Source organism: Triticum dicoccoides, chromosome 6B (genome assembly GCF_002162155.2).
Source record: "Triticum dicoccoides isolate Atlit2015 ecotype Zavitan chromosome 6B, WEW_v2.0, whole genome shotgun sequence".
Classification (NCBI taxonomy): Eukaryota; Viridiplantae; Streptophyta; class Magnoliopsida; order Poales; family Poaceae; genus Triticum; species Triticum dicoccoides.
Genome location: NC_041391.1, coordinates 198,431,179 through 198,448,471, shown reverse-complemented (window position 1 = coordinate 198,448,471; position 17,293 = coordinate 198,431,179). Strand labels below are relative to the sequence as shown.

The 17,293-nt window shown below is 46.3% G+C and overlaps 1 protein-coding gene across 9 annotated transcripts; it reads left to right on the top strand.

Moving 5' to 3' along the window:
• Positions 1 to 2,741: 2,741 nt before the first annotated feature.
• LOC119322415 lies at positions 2,742 to 7,529 on the top strand. Of its 9 annotated transcripts, none has more exons than XR_005155595.1 (11): positions 2,742 to 2,986; positions 3,102 to 3,194; positions 3,997 to 4,101; positions 4,352 to 4,426; positions 4,654 to 4,730; positions 4,820 to 5,045; positions 5,158 to 5,342; positions 5,737 to 5,926; positions 6,012 to 6,110; positions 6,216 to 6,286; positions 6,991 to 7,529. XR_005155595.1 is itself a non-coding variant. In XM_037595905.1 (7 exons), the coding sequence occupies exons 3-7, from the start codon at positions 5,164 to 5,166 to the stop codon at positions 7,087 to 7,089; spliced, it is 633 nt and encodes a 210-aa protein (XP_037451802.1). In that variant the 5' UTR covers positions 4,433 to 4,730; positions 4,820 to 5,045; positions 5,158 to 5,163; the 3' UTR covers positions 7,090 to 7,529. The 9 variants fall into 9 exon arrangements, 1 of the variants encoding a protein (XP_037451802.1); XR_005155592.1 differs by having other exon boundaries at positions 4,349 to 4,426; XR_005155594.1 differs by having other exon boundaries at positions 3,946 to 4,101.
• Positions 7,530 to 17,293: the final 9,764 nt, after the last annotated feature.

The window sequence follows — 17,293 nt, the reverse complement described above, 5'->3', positions numbered from 1 at the left end:
GCGTGACTTCTCCGACTGGGCTGAGGGCGGCATGCGTTATATGGTTGAATCATACATCGAGTGAAGTCGCCTCCCCTCCACCCTGGAGTACTTTGATCACATCTCGACGTTCACGTATGTGGAAATGGAATCCGTGCTCACGTCGGCCTCTACCCCGCACCCTCTCTTCTCCATTACCATGTCGGTGTGGCCACATCCTCCCCATCATGGTGTGTCCACATCCTCCCCATGAACCTTTCTCTGCTGAGACCAAAGAGGACCGTGCTGGGAGACACACACACACACACACAGAGAGAGAGAGAGAGAGATAGAGAGGGGGAGAGAGAGAGAGATGAGAGAGAGGAGAGGAGAGGGCGAGGGACTTCTCCAACTTGGATGAGGGCGACGCGTGTAGTAAGGTTGAATCAGCCATCAGCCGCACTCACCTCCCCTCGGACCTAGAGTACTTTGAACGCATCTCTACATCCACCTATGTAGAAATGAAATCCACATTCACGTCGGCCTTAAAAAATGTGGAAGTCTGCCGCATCGAGAACACACATGCATGCGGCAGCTGAAGCGTCACCTGTGTATAAGGTCACTTCCAAGAGGAGGAAGAGCATTTAAGTTCAGTTAGCAGAGAATTGTAGTTTTAAGGTTGTTCAAAAACTGGTTGTAATAATTCTTCTTGAAAACCATTTTCGTAAATCTATGTTACTAAATTCTGGCTTTGAAAAACTTTCATTGTTGAGGTGGGGAAGGAAGATGTTTTTAGTTACCAACTAGCTAATTGCTTGTGCATTGCAACGGAGGCATACATATTCTATTAGTTTGACATCATTGTGTAAGTTCAATCATGTCCGACATAAATCTCACACCCATTATATTGTAGATTGGGCACTACTAAGCGTCAGCGCGCCGGCCAAAAAATTTGGCGAGTCAGCCTCCAACCGCTCGATTAGTCGCGTCCCACCGTTGGATATGGATCCCATCGCGTCGTCTTCTTCCTTACTCCTCATCTTCTTCCTTCCCCCACGCCGGCGGCCGGCGGCCACGTACGACGCCACTCTCACCAGTCACTTTGGCGCCGCCTTGCTCGTCATCGGCCCCGTCCTTGCCGGTCACCCGGCGTTGTCGCCGTCGGCCGCCATCACCGCTGCATCTCCCCACCATCCCCTGCTCTTTCTACTCCTCACCACCGCATCTCCTCCTGTCCTGAACACCCTTGTCCCCGTCATCAATCTCCCTTGTCGTTTGACCCCCTGGCAGCACCCACCATCAACGGGTCCGGGGTCAGCCATGGCTGCTTGCAACCCCATCCATTGACAGTGGCAGCTCCGCCATCGCCAACTCTTGCCGTTGTAGCAAAAAATCTCATAGGATGTAACTTCTATGATTGCCGATGCCAGCAAAAATAGCGCTGGTTCCAGCAAATCATATAAACAGTGGTAGCAAAATTGCAAAAATTGTGTTCTGTTTCGGCAACCAAAAATTCGGGTGGTAGCAAAAAATGAAGCTGGTTCCAGCAAAATAGAACGCTGGTGGAAGCAAAAATTACAAAATTTGCAGTTGCTCCAAATTCCAAACAAACCCAAAACACCGGTGGGAGCAAATAATGATGATGGTTCCAGCAAACTAAAATATGATGGTAGCAAAAAAGAAAATTGATTTGTTGGTTCCATCAAACCAAAACGTTGGTAGTAGCACAATTGAGTGTTGGCCCCAACATCTCGCAACGCGGTTGTAGCACTCGTCGTTGCGTAGTCGCTCGTCGTCTCGTGCCGCTTGTAGCTCCTTCGTCTGCCGCATGTAGCTCCTCCGCCCGTCGGTTGCAGCTCCCGGCGTGGCTGGTTGCAGCTCCTCCGTCCTTCGGCTGCAGCTCCGATCCCAATGTGGCCGATTGCAGCTCCAGGTGTGGCCGGTGGAGCTGCTCCACCGTCCGCCGTCCGTGGTCGATCCCTGGGCAAGAGGGGTCATGGGGAGGGAGGAAGTGGAGGCTAACTCATGGAGATACGAGGAAAAAAGAAGGAATAGGCTCGTCGGAGAGGGGGAAAGAGTAGCAAAGGGGATTCGTCGGGGTGGTGGTTCGCCGGAGCTAGGATACGACGGTGCAAGCGAGAGGGGAGGAGGTGAGGCGGGTGAGGCACGAGCGAGATGACAAGACCTCTGTTGGTGGGTGGTGCTGGGGATAAGAACGTGATGTGGTGCGTATGGGATAATGGATGGGGACGCGTTGTGTGCATGCGGTTGTTATGCGTGTGCACGAGAAGAGCGGCAGGACCGGCCGAAAGTTCGGCCGGCCTGCCGGCTCCAAACGTTTTCCTTGTAGATTTTGGTAAGATTTGATTTGACTCGAGTATAGGTAGGGAAATGCATTGATTTTTTTTTTTGATTTAGTGAAGATTTTGATAAGATTTGATATGATTGAGTTAATGCATGATGAGAGAGAGAAAGGAGATCGATTAGAGGAAGAGTTGGATGTACGATCCACAACCCCTTTAACAATAGAGCTAAACGGGTCTTATGTGACAATCCATTTTAAGGGTTGCATTTATATTGATTCTAATTTTATGCGTTATCTCGACATCCTCCAAATGCATATCGAGCATTAAACCCAATAAGAGTCGCGCAAGGAGCGCTCCCTCGACATGTCCACGTCATCACACCCGTACTGTGCATGACAGCCAATGGCGAGAGAGCTTTGTCCTGGCCAATTGGATGTGCGAGAGGGTGAAGAAAACGCGTGTGAAGGAAAGAAAGAAAACGCCCGCACGCCTCGCACACACGGCCCCAGCCGTCCCTCAATTCCCTTCTCCTCCTTGCCCTCGTTTTCTCCTCCCTGGCTAGGTTATCACCGCCGCCACCTTCGGCACCATCCCAGCTCGCAGCCTCGGTCGATTTGCTCTGCGTCTCCAATCGTCCAAAGATCCCAACCCTATCATCATCTCCTACCACGAGCTCGGCGACGAGATCGGACACGGCAAGTTCGGCTCCGTTCGGATCTATGGTAAGAAGACCTGTGAAATCCAACTCGTCGTTAGGCCTTCTCTGTCGCCTTCTCTCTGGTGGTCTTGATTGTTGACCATGGGTATCTTATTTTTGTGCTCGTACTGCCGTTCAAGAGGTTCGTGCTGATCGGGCGGGTGGCCCTGGTGAACTACAGCAAGGACTACGGCCGCCTCGTCGTCATCGTCGACGTTGTTGACCAGAACAGGGTGAGTTTGATCCCCTTCCCTGCTTCCTCCTGTCATTCTCGATCTGCTGCAGCGGAGGAGCCTTTATGGACGTAGTGATTGAGATCGTGCTCATGTTTAGTTTAGAATTTTCTTCTCTGCGTGTCCCTCCCTTGGCTGTAGATTTGAGCTGTTCAAGGTGTGGACTTCTGTATAGTTCCAAGTAGAATTGTAGCTGCACGGATATCATATTGTTGATGCGATTTTTTGATAGTTTTTGTTAGCTTTTACTGTAACTCGGTAACTTTGTTTTGCTTTGTTGCTAATAACTTGGTTGTGATTCGCCTCCTAAAGTCCCTTAACTTCGATTGCATATATAACTAGCCTTTACAACTTGTACGAATTTGGAAGTGATTGTTGATTTTACATGCCATTTGAAGTTTACACTTGCCAAGTAATATTGCATACTCTTGTCAGCGCAGTTATTCTGCCAGAACTTGTTTAATTTTTGTATTGACTCATCTCTAACATGTGGCCCTTTATCCACCCTGGCAATGTTTTTATTTGTATATTTTTAGCTCACCTAATCAGCCCCTAACGTGCCTTGCGGCCTTGCCTAAATGTGTGAGTGACTACTGAAAATAAACAGCCAGAGTGCTATTGCTCAAATATATGCAATGTGTTTTGCCATTTGATATTTATTACTGATTTCCTTGTGAAATAAATAACTCCAGTATTCATTTCATCTTCCATGAGTTGTGATGCCTTCATCTCTTTATGCTTCTCATGATAGCTGCATTGCTCTGTTTACACTTATACCACTGCTTATTGGTATATCCCCAAGAACGTCGAGGACACGGTCCACCGCGAGGTCGAGATTGTGCAACACCTCTCGGGCCACCCTGCCGTCGTCACGCTGAAGGCCGTCTGCGGCGGCTGCAAATCGAAGGTGATTGTGCGGCGGCTCTCTCTCCTTCCAATTCTCTCTCTACCACTGGAGCAAAAGTTGCGGAGATCTTGGCGGCGTTGGCAGTCGCAGCTGGGCGTGGTGTGGAGCGGGCATGCGTCTGTGCTGCGCGTGCTGCCGGTGGCGTGCGTGTGTGCTAGCTGTCGTGGTGTGCGCATGTTGTGCTTGCTCTAGTGTGCATGGTTGAATGGTGGTGTGTGCTGATCTTTCGATTGCTTTTTCCCTGCAGCAGCTGAAAGGGGCAAGGCGATTGGGAGTCAGGGACTACATATCCCTCCTCTCCTTTATTTTCTGTCCAAAATATAAGGTAATTTGTTTATTAAATCCCATATTTGCTAAATTCTAAAGCCTCTAAACATTTCTTGGTCTTATGTGCCTGTTAGATTTTACTGAAGACCTTGTTGTCTTTGTGCTTTACCAGTGTGATGAAGTTCAGCACTATGGCTGCCATTATGTGTTATGTAATGGTCTAGTGGGCAGGAGTTATGTTTGATATAGTTATCATTTCTATGGTTAAAGCTGGTCATTTTGTAGGAAGACGTATGGGTTCTCGTCAAATGCAAGTTGTACTACTGTGAAAAAGTGTACTAATTTTTACAGTGCATTAACTTGTAAGTAATGTCATTTGGTAACCACAACATCATGTAGTGCTTAGTCCTGTCTTGAAAAATTTCATACCATTGTTCTTTCGGGCATCTAGGATCATGGGATTCTCCATGATGGCAACAAAGAGACAGCATGGGGTGGAGATGCAGGTCATCAGTACACTGAAGGCGCTGCGTTCTGTCGGGGTGTTGGGTTCGATGCAGAGCATCGGAGACGTTGCCATTGTCCTTGCACGACTCATCAGATCCAACCTCGAGCCCGCGCCAGCTGTGTACGGAGCCCTTGCTACGGTGCTCAGCCTCTGCAACTGCAACTCAATGGTGAGTCCATCATCCATTCATTGCTCTCTGACTCGTACACATTTGAATTTGTTCTCGTTTTTCAGCCTTGCATGAAGCTGCCAGCTATTGACGCCCTCTCTTAATTACCCAGTTCTGAATGGAGTCAGTTGGGGTCGTCTATAAATTTGCTTGTGATGTGCTTGCAAACCAAGACTTTGTTGAGGCTTTTCTGCGGGGTCAGGGGAGACCCAGTGATCAAGCGGCAGCGGCCTACAGCCTGGGAGACCTGCACAAGGGAGCCGCCAAGATCTCCAACGACATCCTCGACTCTGTCGGGTGAGATTGATTCTTTTGCTCTTTCATTCTCCACTCTGTCATGTTCTAGACTAAATAGATTGGATTTATTGGTATATTAGCTTATAAGCATCGGCATTGTTGTGATGTTGATGAAGATTTCAGTCTGTACTCTGTAGTAACCAGTTCTTGCCTCTTGATAGTTTCTTTTCGCAAAGACAATGGTATTTTCTCCAAACTTTTGAACATTTGGCAGAATAAAGTGATTGCATACTGGTGTTTCTTTGCTGCATGTGGCTAATTACTAGGATAATTTGCTAGAATCTCCTTGAGCAAAGATGAATTTAGGCATCTACGAAACAAAAACTGATTTTTGCATCATTTCACGCATTGATTTTTTGCTTCTTGATATGTTTGTTGGAATGTGCAAGAACAGGGTTTCAGTATATGCAACAACAGAAAATTCGATAACAGTATACGCGACAAATGGTGCTATTTGCTTTCGCTGCAATCTCCTCATACTTACCAGGGTTGAGTGCCCAACATTCCCGAAGATGGCACCCGAGACGTGTCCGCAGCCAGAACCAGCGAAGTTGTCGTATGAGATTCAGATCTCTCTTGGAACAGTATGTGCAGAGCTGACCATCATGTTTCTGTTGTTGTTGTTGGTCCAGTTTTTTTACATCTTAGTCTTATGTTTACTTCTCTTAGATGATCTTGGAGAGCAAAGCACAGAGAAGGAATCCCATGATATGCTCTCTTATTCTTTTAATCGGGGCATCAACATACTGGACACCGCAGAAATTGCCGGTACACATTCCTTCCTTCCCTTCGACCACCGTCTTATTTTCTGAAGTTGATCCCAGTTTTAATTGAAATACTCCACTTCTATTGGTTGTTACTACTGAATGCAAGCCAAGAAGGAGACTCAAGGGAGGACTGATCTGTATGTAGGCAGGTGGATGAAATACAAGCCACGAGATAAAGTACCCTAAACCGGCCTTATAATTTATTTGCAGTTTGCTAATCCATTTGGAGTTCCCCGATTTCCACTTCAGATATCATGCTTCTGAATCCATTTGTTGTTCCCTGCTCACTATGTTTCCGACTAGATAACTTTAGCCACCAAAATTTCTGGTTATTCAGACCACAATTTTCATCGGTACAATGCAGAAAGGTGTGTGTTGATGGTCCCATTATAAAGGAAAGTGTCGAAAAGAGCCTTTCATGCTTATCTAAAGACTACACTGATATTCTTCACATAAACTGGGTAGTGTTTATTTCAAAGATTATTTTTGCTCAGAATAATTTTCACATCTTGTTCCAGATTGATTCATACACAATCATATTTCACATTTTGCATTTCCTTACTGAACTTGAAAATTGTAAATCTGAGTTCTCTTTTCCATCCTCTGTGAGTCCTTTTGTCGTCACTGTTTTCAGCACACATTCTTAGTATGGATCTATTTTTCCGAAGGATTTAGTGCATGTATTTTGCACACTCTTTAAAAACCATGTGCATTTTCGTTGTAATAATAGACTAGATTTATTCTAGATTATAAACATATGATTGTTGTGTTCATAAATGCACATTTGAATAATTCACGAGTATATGCATAAGACAGCCGAAGATAGCAGACAGGTAACCATAAACCAGTATATAATTCCATGTTTGTCTCTTCTAATCTAGGCACAATATATCGGTGTTTCCAATGAAACCCCGTACGGAGTAATGCAGTTTGTACATGCTGCAAAGCTTGATGGACTTCCAAAGATTATGAGCATCTAGAATGGTTATAGTCAACTTGTGAGATGCATCTTCGAAGGTGAAACAGAGATGTCAGCCATAATTTATTCATTTTCATTCAATGGAACTCCATGCCATCCCTGTTGTTCTGAAACTTATTTGCAGACATGTAATTTAGAGAAAGAGGGAGGAAAGAACTCCTCGGTTGTAGTTCAGATCATCGGCCTGCTGTGATCTCTTTCATAATTAAATTTTTAGTCGAATAGTCTTGGCTTCTTATTAGGTCTTTGGAGTTATGTTCAGTGGTTATCATTCATCATCATCATCATGCGATGATTTCATTTTGTGGATGCTTGAGTTTAGAAAATTTAGGCTCTGCAGTCCATCATCTCTATATTTATAAGTCTTTGTAGGATGTAAGACTGCTACTCTATGTTCATATAAGCTTACCTATTAATAATATTTCTGATTTATTTTATAAATGTATATTGCAAGTAATCTATTTGTGTTGGTCATGTAAGCCACATGAGTTGACCGACAGTTTCATGTATATGTTCTACTCATAGCACCAAAAAGTGAATGAAAAGTGCGGTCACCTACCGGCCACCGCACATGCATGCCTCAAGCGGCGCCACCCGGTGGCGCCGCAACCACTAGTTCATATGCATTACGACTGCACGACTCTGCCAGAGTTGTTCCGTTTGAGTTGCTCTGAGCTGGTTAAACCTATCAAAACCAAAAACCAGTTCCGGTAACGAACAACGGATAGCAGGCACATGTGCCTGCGCACATGGTACCGGAGCTCGATCTTGTTGAGTAAATAGGCAATTTCTCGATTAAATTAATCCATGAGTAAATCACTAGCATGGCATTGACTAAGTTGATGACGTACTGACTTTGATCTAAACATGCACGTACTAAGCAAACAGTAGACAAATCTACACATACTGCTACTACTGCTAATATGAAATTAATCAGGAGCGGGATAAACGAGTTATACCCTCCAGTAGGCCATGCAGAGGCCGCGGCTTTGGTGGCAGCAGCGGCGTCCTCGGCGGCCTTCTTGTCGGCTTCAGCTTTCTCGGCGGCGGCACGGTCGGGGTCGGTGGACATGGTGATGATGAAGGCGATGCGGACGTAGAGGAAGTAGACGATCGGAAGCGAGCAGTCGCGTAATCGCTGCCCAAAAACCTATTCGCCCCTCACCCCGTATAGGAACCAGAAGGGCGTGGTTTCGAAGACCTGCTCTCCCGTCGACCGTGTACGCGGCGGACGGGATGGAGTCACCGGCGGTAGCAGCAGCAAAGGAACGACGGTGGGCGTGCGCGTGAGCAGATGTGATCTGTTCGTGGCGGCTAGGGTTAGGAGACACAACACACTTATATAGACGCAGCCGCGTGGAGAGACGTGGGCTTGACCCACATCCGAGTCCGTGACAGCCCACGATCCGACGTCTCGGATCGTGGCCCTGCTGTCAGAACATCTCCGTTGGCAAAAATAAGCGCATAGGTGTGAGCTCGGCTCGGCTCATTCCCGCAACCCGCGTCGCGTCGTGACGTGACGTGACGTGACGTGACGTGATGAGGCGGGCGGCGGAGGAGGAGCGCGCGAGGGCCTTTTCTCTTCTCAAGCTCCAATAGCATGTAGAAGAGCCACCCTTATAAACCACTCCAACTTTCCTTCCACTAGCATGGTGGGACTAAACTTCCCACCACCTTGTCATGCCACCTACATGGGTCCTTAGAGATCAAATATGAAATTGTTATATGGGCTCTAGGCCCATCTCACATTTCAACAACCCCCCACCAGATCTCAGGGGCCCACTTTGTCCTTTGTTCCAAACGTTGTTTTGATATACTAGCGTTTCAGTGAAAATCTGTTAAGGTTGAGCTTCACCTAGAGCAAGTAGCTACACTCCTTCACAACTGAACAATGGACTATGCCTTGAATTGTCAGTTTGGCGTAAAGAAGTTTCACCACATGTCTTACTAGTACTGGGCTGCCGAAGGCTGACCCTCGGGTGGAGCATATAAGTCACACTCCTGGCCTATTCATGAGCTTGCTAGAGATCACCCCAATCTCATAGACTGTGACTAGCAGTCGGGCTCACATAGGTGTGTTCCTCCAAAGATCGCTCTGTAGGATAGCATCCTGCTTATACATATAAGCCTTGGAACACATTAAGACAATAGTCATCCTTCCATACAGTTTCCGAGAGTATTGCATCTCCAATGGAGTGGGTTAGTAAAGTTACTCTCCTCAGTTCACCACTAGCTTGTTTCCCAGGTCCTACTTCACGGGATCTCCGATCACATAGGTTGGGTTACCACCATGGCAACTCATGTGGGTCTCATACCCATCTCCCTCGATGCACTATCTATCACTACACGTGATAGCCCTTTCGTAAAGGGATCTGCCAGATTCTTAGCCGTATGGACATAGTCCAGCGCTATCACTCCGGAGTTTCTTAATTTTCTGACAGCTTTTAATCTCATTCTTATGTGTTTGTTGGACTTCATGTTGTCCTTTGAACTCTTCACCTTGGTGATGACAGTCTGATTGTCACAGTTCATAAGGATAGCCGGAATCGGTTTATCAACCAATGGCAAGTCCATCAAAAGATCTCGAAGCCATCCTGCTTCAACACTAGAAGTGTCTAATGCTGTTAATTCTGCTTCCATTGTCGATCTCGTTAAGATCGTTTGCTTGCAAGACTTCCAGGAAACAGCGCCACCTCCAAGAGTAAACATATACCCAGTTGTGACCTTCATCTCATCAGCATCAGAGATCCAATTCGCATCACTATACCCTTCAAGTACCGACGGGTCTCCGGTATAGTGAAGTCCATAGTTCATAGTACCTTTCAGATAGCGCATAACTCTTTCAACAGCATGCCAATGTACATCACCCGGTTTGGAAACAAACCGGCTCAGTTTGCTCACAGCGTGTCAAGCCTCGTTGCGCTCGCTAGGTACATCAGTGAACCAATGATTTGAGAGTATCTCAATTGATCTTTAGCCATGCCTTTGGACTTTCGAATCAACACGCTAGGATCATATGGTGTTTGAGATGGTGTGCAGTCCGAATATCCAAAACGACTCAACACCTTCTCAACATAATGGGATTGCAGAAGTGTGATCCCACCCTCATTATCTCTCAGTAGCTTGATGTTCAAGATAACATCAGCCACACCAAGGTCCTTCATCTCAAAGTTCTGAGACAGAAACGACTTGACCTCCTCAATGACTTTGAGGTTTGTTCCGAATATCAGTATGTCATCAACATACAAGCACAGTATAACTCCTTCGCCCCCACCATGGCGATAGTATACACATTTGTTAGCCTCATTAACAACGAAACCAACAGATGTCAGAGTTGTATTGAACTTATCATGCCATTTCTTAGGTGCTTGCTTCAGGCCATATAAAGATTTCAGTAACTTACACACCTTCCTTTCCTGACCATCTATCACAAAGCCATCTGGCTGTTGCATGTAGATTTCCTCATTTAGCTCTCCATTCAGAAAAGCCGTCTTAACATCCATTTGATGGACGAGAAGACCATGTGAGGCCGCCAACGAGAGTAATACTGGAATGGTGGTCAGTCTAGCCACAGGTGAATAAGTATCGAAGAAATCTTCCTCTTCTTTCTGGTCATAGCCCTTGGCCACAAGCCTGGCCTTGTACTTTTCAATCGTACCATCGGGCCTAAGCTTTTTCTTGAACACCCACTTACATCCCAATGGTTTGCAACCATAGGGACACTCAGTGATCTCCCATGTCCCGTTAGCCATGATGGAATCCATCTCGCTACGGACCGCATCCTTCCAGTAGTCAGCTTCTGGAGAGGCATACGCTTCTGAGATAGAAGTGGGAGTATCATCCATGAGGTACACGAAGAAATCATCACCAAAGGTCTTTGCAGTCCTTTGTCTCTTGCCCCTACCAAGGGTTTCCTCGTCATCCTCCTCAGGATTTTCATCATGTGTTTGTTAATAATATTCCATAGGAATGGCAGGCTTAGGAGTCTCCTCAGATTCCTGTCTAGAAGTGCTTTGCATATCTCTCATAGGAAAAAATATCCTCAAAGAATGTAGCATCCTTAGACTCTATGATTGTACCGACCTTCTGGTCAGGTAACTCAGATTTCACTACTAGAAATCTATAGCCAACGCCGTTCTTAGCGTAGCCCAAATTAACGCAGTCCACAGTCTTGGGTCCAAGCTTACGCTTTTTGGGGATCGGCATGTTGACTTTTGCCAAACAGCCCCAAGTACGCAAGTACGAGAGTGTTGTCCTTCTATTTGCCCATCTCTCATAGGGAGTGATCTCATTATCCTTTATCGGAACTTTATTTAGGACATGACATGCCGTCAATATAGCCTCCCCCCACCATGCCTTGGATAAACCCGACGTATCTAACATGGCGTTAACCAGATCCGTTAGAGTACGGTTTTTCCGCTCGGCAACCCCGTTTGACTGGGGTGAATAGGGAGGCGTCCTCTCATGAATAATGCCATGTTCCGCACAGAAGGAATCAAACTCACTCGAGAAGTACTCTCCACCACGATCTGAACGGAATCGTTTAATTTTCTTTTCAAGTTGATTCTCAACTTCTGCCTTATAGATTTTAAAGTAGTGTAGAGCCTCATCTTTAGTATTTAACAGATACACATAGCAATACCTAGTGGAATCATCTATCAATGTCATGAAGTATTTCTTTCCACCTTTAGTCAATACACCGTTCATCTCACAAAGATCAGAATGTATGAGTTCTAATGGTGCGAAGTGTCTCTCCTCTGCAGCCTTGTGAGGCTGGCGAGGTTGCTTAGCTTGCACACATGACAGGCACTTAGAACCTTTGGCTAAAGTGAAACTCGGGATTAAATCCAACTTAGCTAGCCGTGTCATAACACCGAAACTTATGTGATAAAGACGTGAATGCCAAACCTCAGATTCATTAACACTCGAATGAATATGGTTCACGACTTTATTACAGAAATCTGCGAGGGAAAGGCGGAACATCCCTCCGCTCTCATAACCTTTTCCAACAAATAGTCCATACTTAGTAACAACTAATTTATTAGACTCGAATACCAACTTAAACCCTTCTCTACATAGAAGGGAGCCACTAACGAGGTTCTTCTTGATGGTGGGGACATGCTGCACGTTCTTCAGCTGCACGATCCTTCCCGAAGTAAACTTCAGATTGACCGTGCCAACACCATGAACAGAAGCACTCGCGCCATTCCCCATCAATACGGACCCGTGGCCTGTGACCTGGTAAGAAGAGAACAATGAAATGTCAGCACACACATGAACACCTTCACATGTATCCACCCACCAATCGGTAGGCTGAAACACTGAAAAAAACAGTAAATAAATTACCGTACCCAGATGCACCATTCTCATTGTTGCCCACAATCATGTTGACAGACTTGGAGTCCTGTCCTGACTTCTTAAACTTGTTTGGGCACTTGTTGGCCCAATGTTCAGTCGAACCACAAGTAAAGCAGCCCTCATCCTTCTTGTTCTTCTTGAAGGTCTTCTTACCCTTCTTCTTGAAGTCGGTATTCTGTTGGACACCGTTCTTTCCCTTGAACTTGTGGGAGTTGAAGTTCCTCTGGTTTACCATGTTGGCAACAGAGGTCCCTTCGGCCCCTTTTCAGTGCGAGTCCTTTGCCCTCAAATTCTGCTCAACACTCAGATGGCCAATGACATCCTCCATAGAGAATTCACGCCTCTGATGTTTCAGAGTGGTGGCAAAATTCCTCCAGGAATTGGGGAGCTTAGCGATTATGCAGCCCGCGACAAACTTGTCCGGTAACTCGCACTTCAGAAGCTCAAGCTCCTTAACAATGCATATTATCTCATGAGCCTGCTCCAGTACAGGACGGTTCTCAACCATCTTGTAATCGTGGAACTGCTCTATAATATACATCTCGCTCCCTGCATCGGCGGCCCCGAACTTAGATTCGAGCACCTCCCACAAGTCCTTGGCGACATGCACATGTAAATATGTGTCGACCAGTTTATCTCCGATCACGCTAAGAACTGCTCCGAGAAACACAGTGGTTGCCTCCCTGAACGCCTTCTCCTGTTCAGGAGCAATCATTCCCGTTGACACACCGGTGACCCAGAACACGTTCATAGCTGTGAGCCATAAAGTGGTATTTGTCTGCCAACGCTTAAAATACGTACCGGTAAACTTATCCGGTTTCAGTGCTGCGGCAAAGCCACTTGCCGAAAAATTCCTACACATAATAGGTTTTTGGATTGTTGAGTAAATAGGCAATTTCTTGATTAAATTAATCCACGAGTAAATCACTAGCATGGCATTGACTAAGTTGATGACGTACTGACTTTGATCTAAACATGCACGTACTAAGCAAACAGTAGACAAATCTACACATACTGCTAGTACTGCTAATATGAAATTAATCAGGAGCGGGATAAACAAGTTATACCCTCCAGTAGGCCATGCAGAGGCCGCGGCTTTGGTGGAAGTAGCGGCGTCCTCGGCGGCCTTCTTGTCGGCTTCAGCTTTCTCGGCGGCGGCACGGTCGGGGTCGGTGGACATGGTGATGATGAAGGCGATGCGGACGTAGAGGAAGTAGACGATCGGAATCGAGCAGTCGCATAATCGCTGCCCAAAAACCTATTCGCCCCTCACCCCATACAGGAACCAGAAGGGCGTGGTTTCGGAGACCTGCTCTCTCGTTGACCGTGTATGCGGCGGACGGGATGGAGTCACCGGCGGTAGCAGCAGCAAAGGAACGACAGTGGGCGTGCGCGTGAGCAGATGTGATCTGTTCGTGGCGGCTAGGGTTAGGGGACACAACACACTTATATAGACGCAGCCGCGTGGAGAGACGTGGGCTTGACCCACGTCCGAGTCCGTGACAGCCCACGATCCGACGTCTCGGATCGTGGCCCTGCTGTCAGAACCTCTCCGTTGGCAAAAATAAGCGCATAGGTGTGAGCTCGGCTCGGCTCATTCCCGCAACCCGCGGCGCGCCGTGACGTGACGTGACGAGGCGGGCGGCGGAGGAGGAGCGCGCGAGGGCCTCTTCTCTTCTCAAGCTCCAATAGCATGTAGAAGAGCCACCCTTATAAACCACTCCAACTTTCCTTCCACTAGCATAGTGGGACTAAACTTCCCACCACCTTGTCATGCCACCTACATGGGCCCTTAGAGATCAAATCTGAAATTGTTATATGGGCTCTAGGCCCATCTCACATTTCAACAATCCCCCACCAGATCTCAGGGGCCCACTTTGTCCTTTGTTCCAAACGCTGTTTTGATATACTAGCGTTTCAGTGAAGACCTGTTAAGGTTGAGCTTCACCTAGAGCAAGTAGCTACACTCCGTCACAACTGAACAATGGACTATGCCTTGAATTGTTAGTTTGGCGTAAAGAAGTTCCACCACATGTCTTACTAGTACTGGGCTGCCGAAGGCTGACCCCTCGGGTGGAGCATATAAGTCACACTCCTGGCCTATTCATGAGCTTACTAGAGGTCACCCCAATCTCATAGACTGTGACTAGCAGTCGGGCTCACATAGGTGTGTTCCTCCAAAGATTGCTCTGTAGGATAGCATCCTGCTTATACATATAAGCCTTGGAACACATTAAGACAATAGTCATCCTTCCATACAGTTTCCGAGAGTATTTCATCTCCAACGAAGTGGGTTAGTAAAGTTACTCTCCTCAGTTCACCACTGGCTTGTTTCCCAGGTCCTACTTCACGGGAGCTCCGATCACATAGGTTGGGTTACCACCATGGCAACTCATGTGGGTCTCATACCCATCTCCCTCGATGCACTATCTATCACTACACGTGATAGCCCTTTCGTAAAGGGATCTGCCAGATTCTTAGCCGTATGGACATAGTCCAGCGCTATCACTCCGGAGTTTCTTAATTTTCTGACAGCTTTTAATCTCATTCTTATGTGTTTGTTGGACTTCATGTTGTCCTTTGAACTCTTCACCTTGGTGATGACAGTATGATTGTCACAGTTCATAAGGATAGCCGGAACCGGTTTATCAACCAATGGCAAGTCCATCAAAAGATCTCGAAGCCATCCTGCTTCAACACCAGAAGTGTCTAATGCTGTTAATTCTGCTTCCATTGTCGATCTCGTTAAGATCGTTTGCTTGCTAGACTTCCAGGAAATAGCGCCACCTCCAAGAGTAAACATATACCCAGTTGTGGCCTTCATCTCATCAGCATCAGAGATCCAATTCGCATCACTATACCCTTCAAGTACCGACGGGTCTACGGTATAGTGAAGTCCATAGTTCATAGTACCTTTCAGATAGCGCATAACTCTTTCAACAGCATGCCAATGTACATCACCCGGTTTGGAAACAAACCGGCTCAGTATGCTCACAGCAAACGCGATGTCAGGCCTCATTGCGCTCGCTAGGTACATCAGTGAACCAATGATTTGAGAGTATCTCAATTGATCTTTAGCCATGCCTTTGGACTTTCGAATCAACACACTAGGATCATATGGTGTTTGAGATGGTGTGCAGTCCGAATATCCAAAACGACTCAACACCTTCTCAACATAATGGGATTGCAGAAGTGTGATCCCACCCTCATTATCTCTCAGTAGCTTGATGTTCAAGATAACATCAGCCACACCAAGGTCCTTCATCTCAAAGTTCTGAGACGGAAACGACTTGACCTCCTCATTGACTTTGAGGTTTGTTCCGAATATCAGTATGTCATCAACATACAAGCACAGTATAACTCCTTCGCCCCCACCATGGCAATAGTATACACATTTGTCAGCCTCATTAACAACGAAACCAACAGATGTCAGAGTTGTATTGAACTTATCATGCCATTGCTTAGGTGCTTGCTTCAGGCCATATAAAGATTTCAGTAACTTACACACCTTCCTTTCCTAACCATCTATCACAAAGCCATCTGGCTGTTGCATGTAGATTTCCTCATTTAGCTCTCCATTCAGAAAAGACGTCTTAACATCCATTTGATGGACGAGAAGACCATGTGAGGCCGCCAACGAGAGTAATACTCGAATGGTGGTCAGTCTAGCCACAGGTGAATAAGTATCGAAGAAATCTTCCTCTTCTTTCTGGTCATAGCCCTTGGCCACAAGCCTAGCCTTGTACTTTTCAATCGTACCATCGGGCCTAAGCTTTTTCTTGAACACCCACTTACATCCCAATGGTTTGCAACCATAGGGACGCTCAGTGATCTCCCATGTCCCGTTAGCCATGATGGAATCCATCTCGCTACGGACCGCATCCTTCCAGTAGTCGGCTTTTGGAGAGGCATACGCTTCTGAGATAGAAGTGGGAGTATCATCCACGAGGTACACGAAGAAATCATCACCAAAGGTGTAAGTGCATCTAGTGCCCCTTAGTGATTTTGGTGTATTCAAGACTTAGAGGTTAAGGGACTAATGCGTTTGTGAGTGTACACAGGTCTATAAGTCTATGAGGAGTTTGATATATATATAGAGAAAGTCGACCCCTAAAAATGAAGTTCTTCAACTGAAGACTTTGATATTCTGAAGACTTTGAAAGTGAAGAAATTGGTGTGACCTTGAAGACTTGGTATTCATTTGTGGAACATGAAGCGTGAAGACTTTTGTTTTCGTAGTTTCATTTTCTCTTTCTTGAGTCATAGGAAACACCATACTGTTAAAGGGGGTCGAGGAAATACTAAGGAAAAAATTCCATGTGATGCTCAACTCAAAATCCTACACCTACCAATCCCTTCGAGTGAAGCCTTTGGAAATCTCATACAGTTCAGTCACTTTCTTCAGTGACAGAGACGAAGTTCTTCTGGTCGCTGATGAATTTGTTCTGACTGAGGAGTTAGGAATTCGTCAGTGCGAATTACCTACACAGTGAGGAACATGATAGCCCTGAGGAATTTGAGAGTCAAATTTCTGACCGTTGCTGTGCTACGCGCCAGCTGTCCCAAAATATCTTATCCACCTAACGGTCATATCATTGAGGGGCATTTATGTCTTATCATGTCGGGCTGCTCCCTAGGCTATAAATAGCCGCCCCCTACAACCACTAGCTGGTTGGCTGCTCCGAGAGAAGTTGACACTTGTCATTTAAGAGCAACCCATCCTCCGAGGACTTTGAGCAAAAATCATCGAGTGAGGAAAACCCAAAACCAAACCCCTACAAACCCAAAGTGATTGAGCATCACTGAAGAAATTGATCCTGCGTGGATCCAACGCTTGTTACCTTTGA